The sequence below is a fragment of the Astatotilapia calliptera genome, chromosome 6, assembly GCF_900246225.1.
Source record: "Astatotilapia calliptera chromosome 6, fAstCal1.2, whole genome shotgun sequence".
NCBI classification, from domain to species: Eukaryota; Metazoa; Chordata; class Actinopteri; order Cichliformes; family Cichlidae; genus Astatotilapia; species Astatotilapia calliptera.
This window is the reverse complement of record NC_039307.1, coordinates 17,791,401-17,806,924: the sequence shown is the minus strand read 5'-3', so window position 1 is coordinate 17,806,924 and position 15,524 is coordinate 17,791,401. Positions and strand designations below refer to the sequence as shown.

Here is a 15,524-nt window from a genome sequence, read left to right as displayed (position 1 = left end):
GATCCAAGGTGAATGTTCTCTCCGTACTGACCTCTTTATCCATCTCGCACGACACAATGGAAAGTGATAGCACCTGGAAGGCCACGTCTGTGTATGTATGAGTGTGTGTCAGCGTGCTGTAGAGTATAAGATCTGGCAGGTAGTGAGGTGAGCAGTGTGGAGGACATGCTATCAGTCGAAGTGGAGAAGGTGTATTCTCTGAAGACAAAGATTCACATCAGGAACAGTTGTGTCTTTTATTTCCTGAGGTACAAAATGTAACGGTAGTAGACCAAGGCGGTAGTTTCACTATTATTTTTTTAGTACAGTAGGGTACTGTGCAAAAGTCTTGAGCCACCCCTCATTTTTTAAAATTTTGCTTGGAAAATGAGGAATAAGTTTACTGAAACATGCCATCACAGATGAAAAGATAATAAGTAAAACAGAATTTGTACAGTTTTAACAAACTTAAAAGTAAATTTTTGGTATGACCACCTTTATTCTTCAACACATCGTGAACTTCTGTGAACAAGCTTTCTGGTAGTTTCTTTAAGTAGTCTTGAGTAAATGTTTTTGAAGGCTTCTTGAAAGACATTCAAAGCTCTTCTTTGGATGTTGGCTGCCTTTTGTTCTCTTCTCAGTCAAAATGATCCTAAACTGCTTCAACAGTGTTGCCGTCAAGGCTCTGGACAGACAATCCATGACTGATAGGTGAGTCATGCTGAGTGTTTTTCTATTCAAAACACTCAGTGTTGAATAGAAAGTGTAACATGGGGCGACCGTGGCTCAGGGGGTTGGGAGGCGTATCTGTAACCGGAAGGTCGCCGGTTCGATCCCCGCGCTCTCTGTCCTGGTCGTTGTGTCCTTGGGCAAGACACTACTGGTGTTGGCCAGAGGGGCCGATGGCGTGATATGGCAGCCTCGCTTCTGTCAGTCTGCCCCAGGGCAGCTGTGGCTACAACCATAGTTTGCCTCCACCAGTGTGTGAATGTGAGAGTGAATGAATAGTGGCATTGTAAAGCACTTTGGGTGCCTTGAAAAGCGCTATATAAATCCAATCCATTATTATTCAGGTTCTATTTTACTGCACTGGCTGAGCGTTTGGGATCATTGTCATGCTGAAAACTGAAACTGTTGCCAATCAGATGCATGGTATCATGGTAAGATTGGCTTCTTAAGGAAGAGACCATTTCTGATTAGGCTTCAGCAGAATCTTTGCTAGGTTGTCTGTTATGTATTGACACAACACCTTTATACCTTGAGTGCGGTGTCTTTTTATGCTTGAATAATTCATAGGTCACAGTTATGTGGTTTAAAAAAAAAAGAAGAAAAAAATCCCTGAAAATAATCAGCTACAAGAACTAGACTGAAAACTAGTGAAAAAGCAGTCGATATCCAAAGAAACACTTTGAAAGTCCTCCTGAAAGCCTCGAGACCTCTTTTAAAAAATTACCAGAAAGTCTGGAAACAAAATATAAAGAAACGCAGGATGGCTCGAGACTTTTGAACAGTATTGAATATATAACTTTAAAGGTCAGACTCTATTTTCTGTTTCACACAAATATCAGACAGACTCTTCCGGGTCGGTCATTTCATTTAAATTAATTAATTAGACTGCATTTCCCTTTCACAGCTACCAATATGCGAAGGACATCAAACTATTTTCCTGGGGTGCTTTAGTTCCCCCTGGAGTACCCCTCGAACTTTTCCCTTGTTAACATTTCTGACTGGACTAATTTATACAAATAACACAGTCTACATTCAGCAGTTGCACGTTTCATGGGTGGAGAAACTACCACCACTGACAAGTTGGTGACAATTGGTGATTTACAGTATGTACAGTCACATGAAAAAAAGAGCTTTCCCAGGTTTCAGTGCAGTCCTAGGAAAAACTAAGTATACCCTTACTGCTTCCTCAGGAATTCAGAGGGTAAGTAGCAGCCAGATGCTACGGGCTTGAGTAAATGATTGACATCTAGTGTATACACTTCTACAAAAGCAGAAAAGTTTTCAGTTTTCCGGTCTGGAGCATTAAGGTGTATGTTAATACAACGCCACAATCTTCTGAGGAGTGGACATCCCAGCAACTCCAATTCACCCCAAAGTCAGACTCAGAGAAACTGCAAAAAAACTCTGTAGATACAAATCAGACTCCACAGGCCTTAGTTAGCGTGTTATGACAGTACAATTAGAAAAAGCCCAAACCAGTATGGCCTGTTTGGATAGGTTGCTTTTCTCAAAAAAATGAACATGGCAAAACAACTTAAGTTTGCAAAGTTTATCTGAACAAATCACAAGACGTCTGGAATAATGTTCTTTGGAAAGACAAGACCAAGGTGATTTTTGGCCAGAATGCACAGTCTATGTTTGGAGAAAACCACCACAACTCGAAACAGCATATCAGCGAAAACACCTCATGCTAACTGTCAAGCATGGTGGTGGCGGGGTGATGATTTGAGCCACAGGACCTTGGCCCATTGCAGTCATTCAGTCAGCCATGAACTCCCTAAAGCTTGGTTCATGCAACAGAACAATGATCCCAAGCAGACCAACAAATCTATAACAGAATAGCTGAAAAAGAAAACAACTAAGCTGTTGCAATGGCCCAGTCAAAATCCACACATCAAAGGTCGTGGTCAGACCTTAAAAGAGCTGTGCATAAAAAAATGAGTGCAAAAATCAATAAATTGAAGCAATGTGTAAAAAATACTGGGGCAAAATCCCCCAACAAAGATGTGAGAGACTGACAAAATCACAGAAAAAAAATTCAAGTTATTGCTGCTAAAGGTGGTTCTACAAGCTTTGAATAATGGAGTGTACTTGGTTTTTCACGGGACTGTGATACAGATGAGCTGAATTCATTCTAGGTTCACTATAGTTTCATTTGTCACCTATCTCACTGCACGAACCTCTGCCAGCAGTTTGTAGCCAACCCTCGTCCAAAAGGAGTTGCAAAGTTTGCACCATCACTGTGTACCCAAACCTTGTTTGCTAGCCTCTGATCATGTAGAGGGTGGCAGCTCAATACTAAGCCTCTCGTGGATCAGTGCTCTCATCATCATCACTCTTTTAGAATGACATCAAACATCCTGCTGCTTTCTTTCAGTCACCACCCAAAATACACGGAGCTGGAGCTTAAAACAAAACAGAACCGGCAAACTGAGAGCATTGCTCTGTGATGCATACAGTATCACATTTCACAGACGGTGTCAACACCATTATTTTCTAGTTCCTCTCCTTTGAGTCCTGTATTCAGGACTCTGCCTCCTTTATATTGAAATAACACCATATTGATGTAATGGTGCCACCATAATATATGATGAAGCTGCAGCACCAATTTAAAGAAAGATAAATGTGCTGGTTATAAGCACTCAGCCCCAGAACTCCCTGCACATATCACGTATCACCCAGTGGAGGTGGTGAAGGTTTTAAAAATGTATGTACTTTTCATTGTAGACTGAGCTTTAAAGTTTTTATATGTCTGTATCTATTAAACTGTACATCAGTCAAAAAATGGGAAGGACTTTACTTTCAAGTGGACCTATTATTCTTTTCTGACACACACACACACACACACACACACACACACACACACATATATGTATTTATACATATATCTGTGTACATAAATACATATATGTATTTATACATATATCTGTGTGTGTGTGTGTGTGTGTGTGTGTGATAAAATATGGCCAGTTTTTTTTCTAATTTTGGATTTTTGTGAATGACAGTAAACATCCCTGTTCCTATTTTTCTGTTTAAGATGGCTATACCCACCAGACGATACCTACCTGGTAACCATACCCACCTGAGATGAACACACCCACCTGCTGTCCATACCTTGTGTTCACGAGGAGCAGTCGATCATAGTAAAGGAGGCTTAAAGTGAGAAGAGGTGCTAAAACTGCTTATTTTAGACAGTGGATGATCTATGGGTGTTCAATATTACAAAGGTAAAAAGAAAACTTTGACTTAAGCAAAGTTACTATATTTTTATTTTGACTCAAAACAGAGTCAAAATCGAAATATAGAATTTTTAATGGCCGTATCAAACCCCCTTCGATATATTACTGCTGCAGACAAACATTCAAATCATGTCACTGATATATGTATAGGACCATCCTTACTGATGTGCTCCAGACCGAGCCTGAACAAATCAAATATATTTAAGGTGTTCGAGCTGAATTTGGTTTTTCCACCTAATCACTCTGCCGTTCCGTAGGCCCTGTTCCTGAAATCAATGTGGAGACATAAGACGATCACAACAATCGAACAACATCTACAGGGTTCAGCATTTCAAGACCACCTTTGTCCAGCTTTACTCCTAGCAATGTTCAGTTAAGGTCAATATTTAATTTCTTTGCCAAAGCGGGCTTTTGCAAAAACACCTCCCGAGCTACCAAATAACCAAACCATCCCCCGTTGAAACTTTCATTTCTACAGCCACAGCAGCTGCAGCCTTTCAGGCCTGCTGGTACCGCGCTGTTGATTAAGGCCTGCGATGAGCCAACCTGGCTCTGGAGGCCTCATCCTGCAGCTCGACAGCCTCGCTGACTGCTGGGTTTCATCAGCAGGCTCTTGGGTTGTCACCATAGCGAGCACCGGCCACCTTCTGAGTCACTGCTCCTTCCATGACTCCAGTTTTACTACCCCGATGAGAGCATGACTTCACTTTGTTATTTTCAACCTGAATGATTATTGTACAAATTAAGGCTGCAGCAGAAGTTTCTTAAAAGTAATGGTCTATTTAATTTGCCTGTAATATCACTATCACAACATTACTTGCCCAAGCCCTCTCTGCAGTAGGCAATAGTCACTGCAGTTATGACACTAAAAACACATCATTATCTTTAAAAAACTAAATTTACATGACAATTATCTAATCTTTTAAGACTGTGATGACTTGCATAACTTGTATAATTGTTATATGAGATACGAGACACTAGAATATTTATTAATTTCCTGTATTGCATCATTTCACTCCTTACCATCTCCAAATAGCATCAGAATAGCCAGATCCACGGCCCGTTTCCACCCTGAGTCTTTCTGGATGGCGATGCCGTATCCGGTGGAGGCAAACACTTTGCCGCTCCCGATGGTGACCAGCTTACACCCCTCATCTCTGCCAGCCATGTAGTTTAGCACTGCAGCGTCATAGATGAAGGCATCCAATTTGCTGTGAAGGATGACAGAAGAAAAATGAGCTGGAAGTCAAAGCTGTGAAGCCACCTTCACCACAAATAGTGACAATGTTCAAATCACCGATTCATTATGTCAAATGGAGATTTTAAGACACTGAATCACAATCATCTGTGTCATTGAATGGTCTGAGAGGTTCCCTGTAAAGTACGGTGTGATTAGGCAGTAAAGAAAAAAGGCGGGTAAGTCATTTTTAATGATATGTTTGTCTCTGCACATTTTTGCATGTTGACCTGACCTGGTATCCACTGCACTGACTGCAAACTCCAAGCTATGCTTGTTTATGATTAATTGGTATTAATTCTCTTTTTTTCAGGTAACAGTTAATAAGAAATTGCAAAACACTGAGAAAATTTACAAGGAAATTGAGTTTCTCTCATATAAAGTGCTACAAGGCAAGACTGTGTGATCTTTTTAAGGCAGTAATAGCACAGAGGCAATTCAAGTAAAATACAAATAAAATATAAATTAGTACAGTAAACCAGGTAGGAGAAATTTAGGCCATTAACTCTTCTGTAATGAGGAAAGGAATCTATTTTAGGTTGTTCTCTTGTCATGGAAATTGTTTAGGTGTCATCATGTGATAGATAACACCTAAACACCGGTCATAGAGTTCAAATATAAACCTCGCTGTTTAAATGACCAATTCCATTCAGATGTGAAGAAGTAAAATATATCACTTTTGTTTCCAGTGTTGAGAACGAATCTTCAAGCTCAGTAACTAAACTGACCATGAGACCAAAGTGTTTCAGGGTCTGGGGTGGTGAACTGCCATGTTTCCTGTAAAACCTCTGCATTGTGTTCTATCCATATTAACCCTGGGTTAACAGATACAATGACATGACGGTCTTCAGATTGGTGACAAATCTCCACCAAGGGCCCCTCAGGGCTCCAGGACCTCTGTGCCCTTCATCACAGGTTCGTCCCTGTTCTGTTTTCTTCAGCCGTGGTGGGTGAAAGCGTTTGAAGACAGGGAGAGAGAAAGAGTGAAGAGGAAGTAAAGATGTTACCTAGCTTTCAGAGCAAACGCATGCTACGCTGCTATTCTGGGTGCCAGTGGCAGGCAGATACGCTGCCCACCCACATTACCCAGAATGCTCTCTTTTCCTCTGTCTCCCTCTCCTTTTTCCTTCATCATCTTTTCTGTGTATTGCATCAGTACAGGACCTTACGGCTCCATAACACAGTCTCTCTTCTCCCTCCTGAAATCTTTTCAACTCCCTCCTAGCGTCCCACATCAGGCCCGCTATCTCTCTGCTCCTCACCCAGTCTTCAGACTGTACAGGGCTTCGTCTACATTCTTCTGGTGGAAGCTCGTCATGTAGGCATGCATGTCCCGGTAGTTGTTGCGGATGTTGCGTTCTGTGCTCCCATTGGGCACCGTGCCGAACCGGAACGGCGGTGAGAATTCGTTAGGCTTCTGGAACTGCGGTGGGGGGTTTCGGGAAAAGAAAACACACAGAGAAAAGAGCAGTGAGCTGCATCAAATATCCTTTTAATGCACTGTTAAGCAGGACTTTAGCAAGCTTAAAATCAACTAACTGTTTAGAGATGTGAAGAATCCTTGGACATGTTTAGACAAATATGTATGACTCATCAGATCAAGTTCAGAATAAAGATCTGCAATTTATGTTACAAGCATAAAAATGCTGAAAAGATCAAAACAGCAGTTTTAGTTTCTTAGTTTTATTTCTTATTTAATTACTTGATGCAATCGTTAATTTTTTAATTTTTCTAGATTAAATGACAAATTCAAAATGCACATCAGTCTCATCCATCCATCCATACAGGGTTGTGTCCCCTTATGAGAAGCAATCTGTGCAATCGTTTTGCAATCAAGTGTGGAAAGATGTTGAGAGTGTAACACCCTCGACCTCTGGACAGAGGAAAAATAAAAATTTAAATGCAACCGCCAGGCAAGCATTTTTTTTATTTGTTGTAAGGAGGTTCTATCTATTTTTACTCTGTGACTGAGCTATTACATTAAACTACCAGTTACAATAAGCTAACGGCCCCATTCTGAAAAACCACATGTTGCACCTGCATCAAAACTAGCTACAGTAGCAAGTTAGCAGAGAGATCAAATAAGTTCAAAGCACTGAATCGAAACACTCATCCATAATATTTTGGGGGGGTTTTGGTCTCATCTTCCTCCCCTCACCCCCCACCGGTCACAGCAGATGGCTGTTCCTCCCTGAGCCTGGTTTTGTCGAAGGTTTCTTGCAGTTAAAAGTGAGTTTTTCCTTCCCACTGTGTGCTTGCTCAAAGCAGGCTGCTGTCTGCAGTAATACAGGCTCCTTAACTTACAAAATAAAGCACCTTTAGGTGGCTGTTGTTGTGATTTGCTGCTATATAAATAAAACTGAATTGAATGGTAAATGGTAAATGGCCTGCATTTGTATAGCGCTTTTCTAGTCCTAAGGACCCCAAAGCGCTTTACACTACATTCAGTCATTCACCCATTCACACACACATTCACACACTGGCGATGGCAAGCTACATTGTAGCCACAGCTGCCCTGGGGCGCACTGACAGAGGCGAGGCTGCCGGACACAGGCGCCACCGGGCCTTCTGACCACCACCAGTAGGCAAACATGGGGCTAGTATCTTGAATATTCATTCTAAATAGAAAAAGTAAATTAATAAAAAAATAATAAAACAGACACTAGTTTCACTCCAAATTAAGTAGCCCACTCTCACATGTGTTCACACCCATGTGCTCCTTCACCCCACAAACTATCACATTGCCTTAAATTCACACCTTTTTGTCTGACAGGCCTGACACCTGGTCAACGTACTCCTCCTGGATCATGAAGGCAGCCAGGTTGGCAGTGTAGGATGCCAGGAAGATGACAGCAAAGAAGGCCCACACTGACACCATGATCTTACTGGTGGTGCCTTTGGGATTCTGCACAGGGACAGAGTTGTTGAAAACCAGACCCCAAAGCAGCCAGATGGCCTTACCGATGGTGAAGGAGGGGCCGCCGGGCTCTGGGAGACAGAATGACAGGAGAGGAGAGGGAGGAGGAGGAGGATGCAAAGCAAAATGGGAGAAGCCATCAGACTGCTGAACACGTCATAGACACCTCAGCTTCACTACTGGAACTTCAACATTATGCACTCCACACTGTATATAAATGCCACTTGTTTTGCACATATTCAACTCTGTATATTTTATATATTTTATTATTATTATTATTATTTTTTTTTTACTATTTAATTTGTAAAAATGTGCACACACACACACACACACACACACACACACACACACACACACACACACACACACACACACACACACACACACACACACACGAAAATATTTAGTATACACATCCAGAAATGCATACACTATTATATATTGTACATATATTTATTAGTTTCAGGTTGGCCATTCTTGTATTTTGCTCGTTTGTGTTGTTGTGTTTGCACATCTCTGTTGCTTGTGGGGCTCGCACACAAGAATTTCACTCGCATGTGCTGTGCCAGTGTGCCTGCACATGTGATGTGACAATAAAAGTGATTTGATTTGATTTGAAAAAGGGATCAGTTTCACAGATCACAGGTATTACCTTGCTTTATCTGCATTTACTCATTGAAGGACTCATTTGATGGATGGGAGGAACACGGCATAGATTTAGCCCCATCCTTTAGTTTGTCAGTGATCGCAGGATGTGCTCTACAGTCAACATCTGTTCTTCCAGACATGGCAATGACAACCCACTGTTACACACTACTAACTCTGCTCCACCTACCTCTACGGGAGTATGACAAGGTGGCAGGAAGGATACACTACCTACCACAGAAATGAGGAGAGGGACGAAGGGAGGTGGGGGGGAGATGGGCGCACAGCAGGCTGCAATTACATATGCTACAGCTGCAGCAGCAGTACAGGACAACAGCCTTACACAACCCAGCGATTAAGTGACACAACCCATAAGACATTCAGAAAACAGCACTGTAGGAAACATTACTCCAAACTATTTTATTCCCTTCGGTCCTTGAAAGAAAAAAAAGGCTGTAAGCAGCAATATAACACTTCTCTGATTTTATCTTGAGAGGTTGCTATTGTGGCAACCTAATACAATCCTCAGAGTCAAACAGAGCGAGCATATAAAAGCTAGAGGGAAAAAAAGGAAACCCAGAATGAATCTGAGCCATTGATTTTGATAGGCAAGTTGATATGAATGGAGTGCTGAGACTGCATTTGATTCAACAGGGTAGTGTTGTTTGATACTGTCAGACATCATTAGACCTGACATACATTTTCAGTGTAAGGTACCAGATCTTGTTAACTGTATTCAGCAGTTTTACAACCGTAGATGTGGCGGTGTAATGCTGCTGTACTATTTGAGAACAGAAACGATTTTGTAATGCAGGAACAGAGGAGTCTTTGTTTTTGCGCAGCGATGCTAAGAATACTTAAGATCAGCTATCTGGTTCTTGCCAATGATCCTTTTCATTAGTGAAAGAGCTTAAGTGACTATAGATGCAGATAAGCACTCAAGACATCAAGTAGGAAGTCCCAGAGCTCCAGTTGAACTCATTCAGACGGGATTGTCAAAGTAATTTAGCACCTGGAGGGCTCAGTTTGAATGCTGCATTCAAGTTAACAAAGCCTGCTGGCTAAGACTGCATTAGAGCACATCAGATTGCCTAAAAATGTACCTCATTGTTACCTTTTAGCAGCAGGAATCGAGTGGGTCTGGGTTTGTGTGTTAATGGACGTGTGTGTCCTCTCACCTCGTCCGTCTGCCAGACAGCGATTGTAACCCACCGGGCTAAAGTACTCAAACACAAACACAGCCACTGCCGACACGATCAGCAGCATCACAAACATCATCACCCAGACGTCGGCACTGAAGGGCTCTGAAAGAGAGAGGGAAACAGGGAGGGAGGTTGTGAGAAGACAGAGAAAGGAAGTTCATTAAAGCAAATGAAAGTAAATTATAATATAACCCCCCACCCCCTCCTCCCCACCACCACCCCTCGGGTATCAACATGCCTATTTGTATTCAGACGCTATGTGCTTTGTGCTTGTCACATTTATGGATTTTGTCTGAGTTTCTGTGAACACTAACAAGCACCTCTGAAGAGAAACACTGAGAAGGAGGCACGTTTTCCAATTGCTTTGTAGTTTGTATCGTATATTATGGTCTGTGACAAACACCACAGTGTTGTAGCTGACAAAACAATCCCCACCAAAGGTTCACCAGACAGCTCTTCCTGAGCAGTTCACAGTCAGTTAAATTTGTCCAATTTTCAGCTCTATAGTATTTTGCAGTTTCATTTTTCTAAGCACTTTCATGAGGTCCAACTCTTTTCCTTTCATTCTTTACATTACATCACTTTTTAAACAATAACAAATCAGCATATTTATAGTACTGTTTAAAGTCTTAACAACCCCTCATTTCATTATGTTTTGCTTAGAAAATGGGACATTTTCTTTATTGAAATGTGTGTAAACATATATGGAAATACAACATGTAAGTATATAAGGAAAAAAGAGTTTGTACAATTGTAATGAGCTTGAGAGTCGATGTTTGGTACGTCAACTCTCTTAGGCAGCATTTTTGTCATTTCTTTCTATAGGAATAGTTCTTTAAGTGTTTTGGGATCATTGTGATGCTGAAAACGTAATTATTACTTAATTAATTTGCCCATCAGACACTTACCAGATGGTGTTAGACGGTGGATCAAACTTTGATGGATGTTTATAATTCTAATGAATTTTGACAAGATCCCCAACAACACTTTGCCGAAACGCATCCCCAAACCATGACAGGGCCACTCCATCAGACCTATTGTCACTGATTTTCAGTCCAGTTCTTGTGTGTCCTTTGCTTAATAATGGATTTTGTCCTCCACTTGTGCAGTTTCCTCAAATATTTTTTGAAGTTTTTAAGTAATAGCTCTTTGGGAATCACCTTGTTGGTGCAAAAATATTTAATACCTGTTTTTTTGTAGATTCAACTTAAGAAATGAAAGAAGAAAGAAACGTGTTTTTGTAACAGGCTTATTATATTTTTACTGCTAGCGCTTTAAATATTATAAATAGCTAAACTAATAAAGGACAGAGGACCTTTTACTTTGACGGAAACATGCACTGGAAACACACTGCATTTGTCAAATCATGAAAAATTAGCTGACAAAACAAGATGATTGTAGTTTCTGCCTACTCCTTTTTCACTTTAAAACATCCCAATGAGCTTTAGAACAACAGAAAGAGTGTCCTGATAAATGTGTGAAAAACGCCTGCCCCCGTGTGCAACATGAAATGAGATTCTCTGGCACAAAGGAAAAAGGACAGAACTTTAAGTTCCTTCTTCAATTATTAAGAAAGAAAATTCCTAAAAATGTTGAACATCTGCTATTCCATTAAACTTTCAGAATAACCTCTCCGTGGACCTTGTTGTGAGATTTTTTTGTCAGCTGCTGTTTTCAAGGCCATAAATTTATCATTTCTCTGTAAACCTGCATTGAATGCCAACAATAAAAATGATTCTTGAAACTTTTTTCAATACTCATCACTGCAGCCATACCTTTTTCAAGTGATTTTGACTGATATCTTGCTCCCTGTTGCTTTTTATGTCTCTGTGTTGTTAAAGTTGTTAGTTTTATTGCTGCCAGAACAGGTTGTTCACCATAAACAAGCAATGTACTCACCTAGTGTCATCTCTGTCTGTGATTCTGCATTTATTATGCGATACGAGCGTGTGTGCGCATCTGATTGTTCTTGATTGTGCTGTACATCTGCCAGGACCATCAGGTGTGTTTTTACTTACCTAGAAAGGCCGACGGGGAGACGGTCCCATTGCTACGGGAGACCATGACACTGATGCCCGTCTCAATGAAGGGCACAGAGAAGTCGATGACCTCTGACCTCTCCTCGTTGATGGTGAGCGAACCCACCGCCATGTGGGCGTTCTTATCCACTACCTGAGGAACAAACAGGCAGACACGGACAGGAGGGGAACATAGAAGCTCAGTGCTGAATATTCCCAGGTCTTTAAGGGGGATGGTAAATCAGTGCTATCATTTTTAAACTATCCACCATGTTTGCTAAGAGACCAACAGGCTTTTCCCAAAGATTGAAATCAGGAGGAAAAGGAGATCATTTCCACACTGGGTCAGAGCTGAACTCCCCACCAGCCCAGCCTCCCTCTAAGTGTGTACAGGTATATTTAGTCCAAAGTTTCTGGAGCCTCAGGCCATGAATAAAAAAGGAGGACAAAAGACTGTTAAAAAGGGATGTATGTACGCCAGAGTGAACAGGAATCCTGCATGCTGCTTGTTCCCTCTGTTTGTCACACTTCTTCATAGTGGCCCGCTCTCTTCTTGCTCTCTCATTCTGTTCTGTTTTCTGCATCTGTTGTCCTATTTCCCCCATTCAAATTAAATCATTAGCTGCTTGCTTAAGCATTTAAGGATGTGTACTAATGAATTTGTGCATGGGTGCATTGCACATTTGAATAGCACTGCCTCTATGCCAACGTACAACAGCAGCAAATATACACCACAATCTATGGTAACTGGTCTGGAGATTTACTTAGTTTACACTACACTGCACATCTTCACTAATCAATGTTCCCATCGTAATAATGAAATAATTCGCTCGATGTCATGATAAGTTAGGTCTGACATCGCGTTCATTTGTGAAGGCTGCATTGTGGTGGATGTGCAATGTGCAGGAGAGAAATGGGTCTTTCCTTGAGGCTGCTTTCTCCCTCTCTGCCTCTCTTGCCCAATCACTCCGCCTTTCTCTACATGCATTTTTCTTTCCCCATCTCTGATTAGGACCATCATAGCGTCCTCTTGAGTTTTTGTGGAGTTGATCACAGCCTCCCCCACCCCTCTCCCCACCCAAGGCCAAGCTATAGGGAACAAGTGCTGAAGCAGTGAGAAACCAACAGAGAGATGACGCAGTGTGCGAAAACCAAGCTGAAAGGGTTTGTTTTGTTTTTTTCCTCTTTTTAACGTCAAAAATTCCAAAACTTCTAAATTAACATGGAAAAAGTTTATTATCTATGATTAACTCAAAGATGTCAAACTGTTGCAGTTCTTTGCGTACTGTGTTTTAGTAACATTACAAATAGGCGATGATCAAACTTCTGGTTTATAAGAAATCACTGATCACAATCCAAACAGAGTTAGCACCATATGCTAACACTGTTCAAAAATCACCAGCATTTGCTGGACCAGGATTTCGGGCAAAGTAATGTCTCTCTTATTTATAGGTTATACATCAAAGGCCGTTCAAAGAACTACATTTTTGACATGGCCTCGATACTTGCAGACAGTTAAAATAATAAAACTGGAAATTTTGGAAAGTCTGGTCATTGTTCACTGAATCATTGCTTGTTTTTTTGTGTGTGCAGACAGGATTTTATGTCTGCGTCATATACAGTTAGAGCGAAATAAAACTCACTATAAAAATAACCAATAATTAAACTAAAGCATAACACTTACTGACTGTAGCAGTATCTGTATTTGATTTCATACTTTAGGCACTTGATTGCTTAATTGATTTTAAAATGCTTAAAATCTGAAAGTCTGTGTACTCTAATGATATTTTCAAACAAATCATTAAAAATCTGGGGAGAATTAGAAAATAATGAAAATATGTTGAATAAATAAACATAAAGCATACTAAATACATTCAAATTGGGTCCACAGTCCCAAAGGCAGACTCGCAGACCAAAGACAGCCTGGGAGAAAACTTTGAAATTAACACGCTGCTATACATAACATACATAAATCTATGACCCAACCACAAAAGGAGCAATAAACAATATAGATAACATCACGATAATGAAACCGATGGAGGTAAAATGTTCAGAGCAGGTTTTCTGTAGCCGAGCTCTGGCAGTTATTTCCTGATGTGTCCTCCAGCTGTTATCATGACCACACCAGGAATGACACAGTGTGGAAAGAAATAGCAGAGAAATTGCAGCAGTTTTATCATGATGCAGTCTAAATGCATTAAATTTGATGTCTCACTCAACGGTAAGGTTCAATCCATGTCACACAGCTTAGCTTTCATTAAACCTATCACATAATTGCTATAATCTCATACCCTGTACGTGTAATGTGCCAGTGTAATGCAGCCATCATTAATACACCTGTCGTTTTCCTACTGTGACAAGTCAAACATCTGTCAAGAAAAATGTCTGTTAATTAACAGACGTTAAGTGCTCGCCTTCCACTTAATTCTGTTACTCTTTTTGGATATCAGCTCTCACCAAATGTTACAACACTGGCTAATAAGTGACTAATAAATATTTATAAAATGAAAAGAATTACAGTCACCTGGCTGCCTTTTTAGGGCCTTCTAGCAAAGAGATGTTTCTGTAGAAGAGCTGTTTCAAAAATTATTTCACTATCTACAACAAAATGAACTGAACAAAACACTCACATATAAAATGTGCTGGTCTTACTGTTTCTTAGCGATCTTTGGGTTTCTGCTTTAGTGACACTGTACAGGTGTGAGTCATAGTTCATGTGATTTTGAGTCCTTATTCTACCTTTATGTTTAGTCTAGTGATGAGTTTCAGGTTTGCAATCCAATGTTTTGGTTTAGATTTGTGATTTTTATAAGTTGTAGCTCCTTCACTGTTTTCTGTGCCTGTTCCATGCTTAGTTATGCTTGTGTGTTTCTTTTATTTCCTGTTTTGCCTTTAAGGTCAGTTTTCCTTCATATATATATATTACTTTTGTTATCTGATGATCCTGATTGCTCACACTTGTCTCTCATTCTTCTTTTGTTTCTTGTTCCCAATCAGCTCAGGGTGTATAACTAGTCTTGACTTTTTGTTTGAGTGTATAACTACTCCTGTCTGCTTCTTTCGTCTCGTGATATTTTTCGTCTTTGTTCTTTTTCTGATTGCTGTGTGTTTCTGTGATCTCAATACTCTTTTAGATTCCTGTTATGTTGACTTTTATGGGGGTTTTTTGTTTTGGTTTGTCTTTGTGTTTTGTTTTGTTTTTCTTGGGGGGGGGGGGGGTGTTATAAGCAGTCAATGAATGGCTTGCATGTTGTTCTTGAAGCATCCACTTCAAGTCCTCTTTTATACACTCCACCCATGAAAGGAAAAAGTAATAGACTCATGAAAAGCAATGCAACCTCAGCTTATGACGTCTTGCTCTAGTTGCAATAACGTATCTCAGTGAGCTAACTAAGGATCCAGTAACACAGGCCGAGATACCAGTCAGTGACTCTGGCAATCACAGGTTGTAAAGAAAAATGTTTATTTCCTGATCATTTGTCAAATTGTCGTTCCAGCCCTGTATTCCAGCCCTAAACCTAACCTTCTCCCTAGCCCTAACCATAACCTTATTCCTAA

The 15,524-nt window shown here is 40.6% G+C and overlaps 1 protein-coding gene across 8 annotated transcripts in view; it reads right to left on the bottom strand.

Moving 5' to 3' along the window:
• Positions 1–15,524, bottom strand: part of grin2bb (glutamate receptor, ionotropic, N-methyl D-aspartate 2B, genome duplicate b) — a 145,400-nt gene that overhangs the window by 14,075 nt on the left and 115,801 nt on the right. For all 8 annotated transcript variants that reach the window (XM_026170717.1, XM_026170716.1, XM_026170719.1 and 5 more), the window contains 5 exons: positions 11,967–12,120; positions 9,925–10,050; positions 7,943–8,172; positions 6,447–6,607; positions 4,971–5,158 (listed from right to left, as the gene is read on the bottom strand). In XM_026170717.1, coding sequence (XP_026026502.1) covers positions 4,971–5,158; positions 6,447–6,607; positions 7,943–8,172; positions 9,925–10,050; positions 11,967–12,120 — 859 coding nt within the window. The remainder of the gene's footprint in view (positions 1–4,970; positions 5,159–6,446; positions 6,608–7,942; positions 8,173–9,924; positions 10,051–11,966; positions 12,121–15,524) is intronic.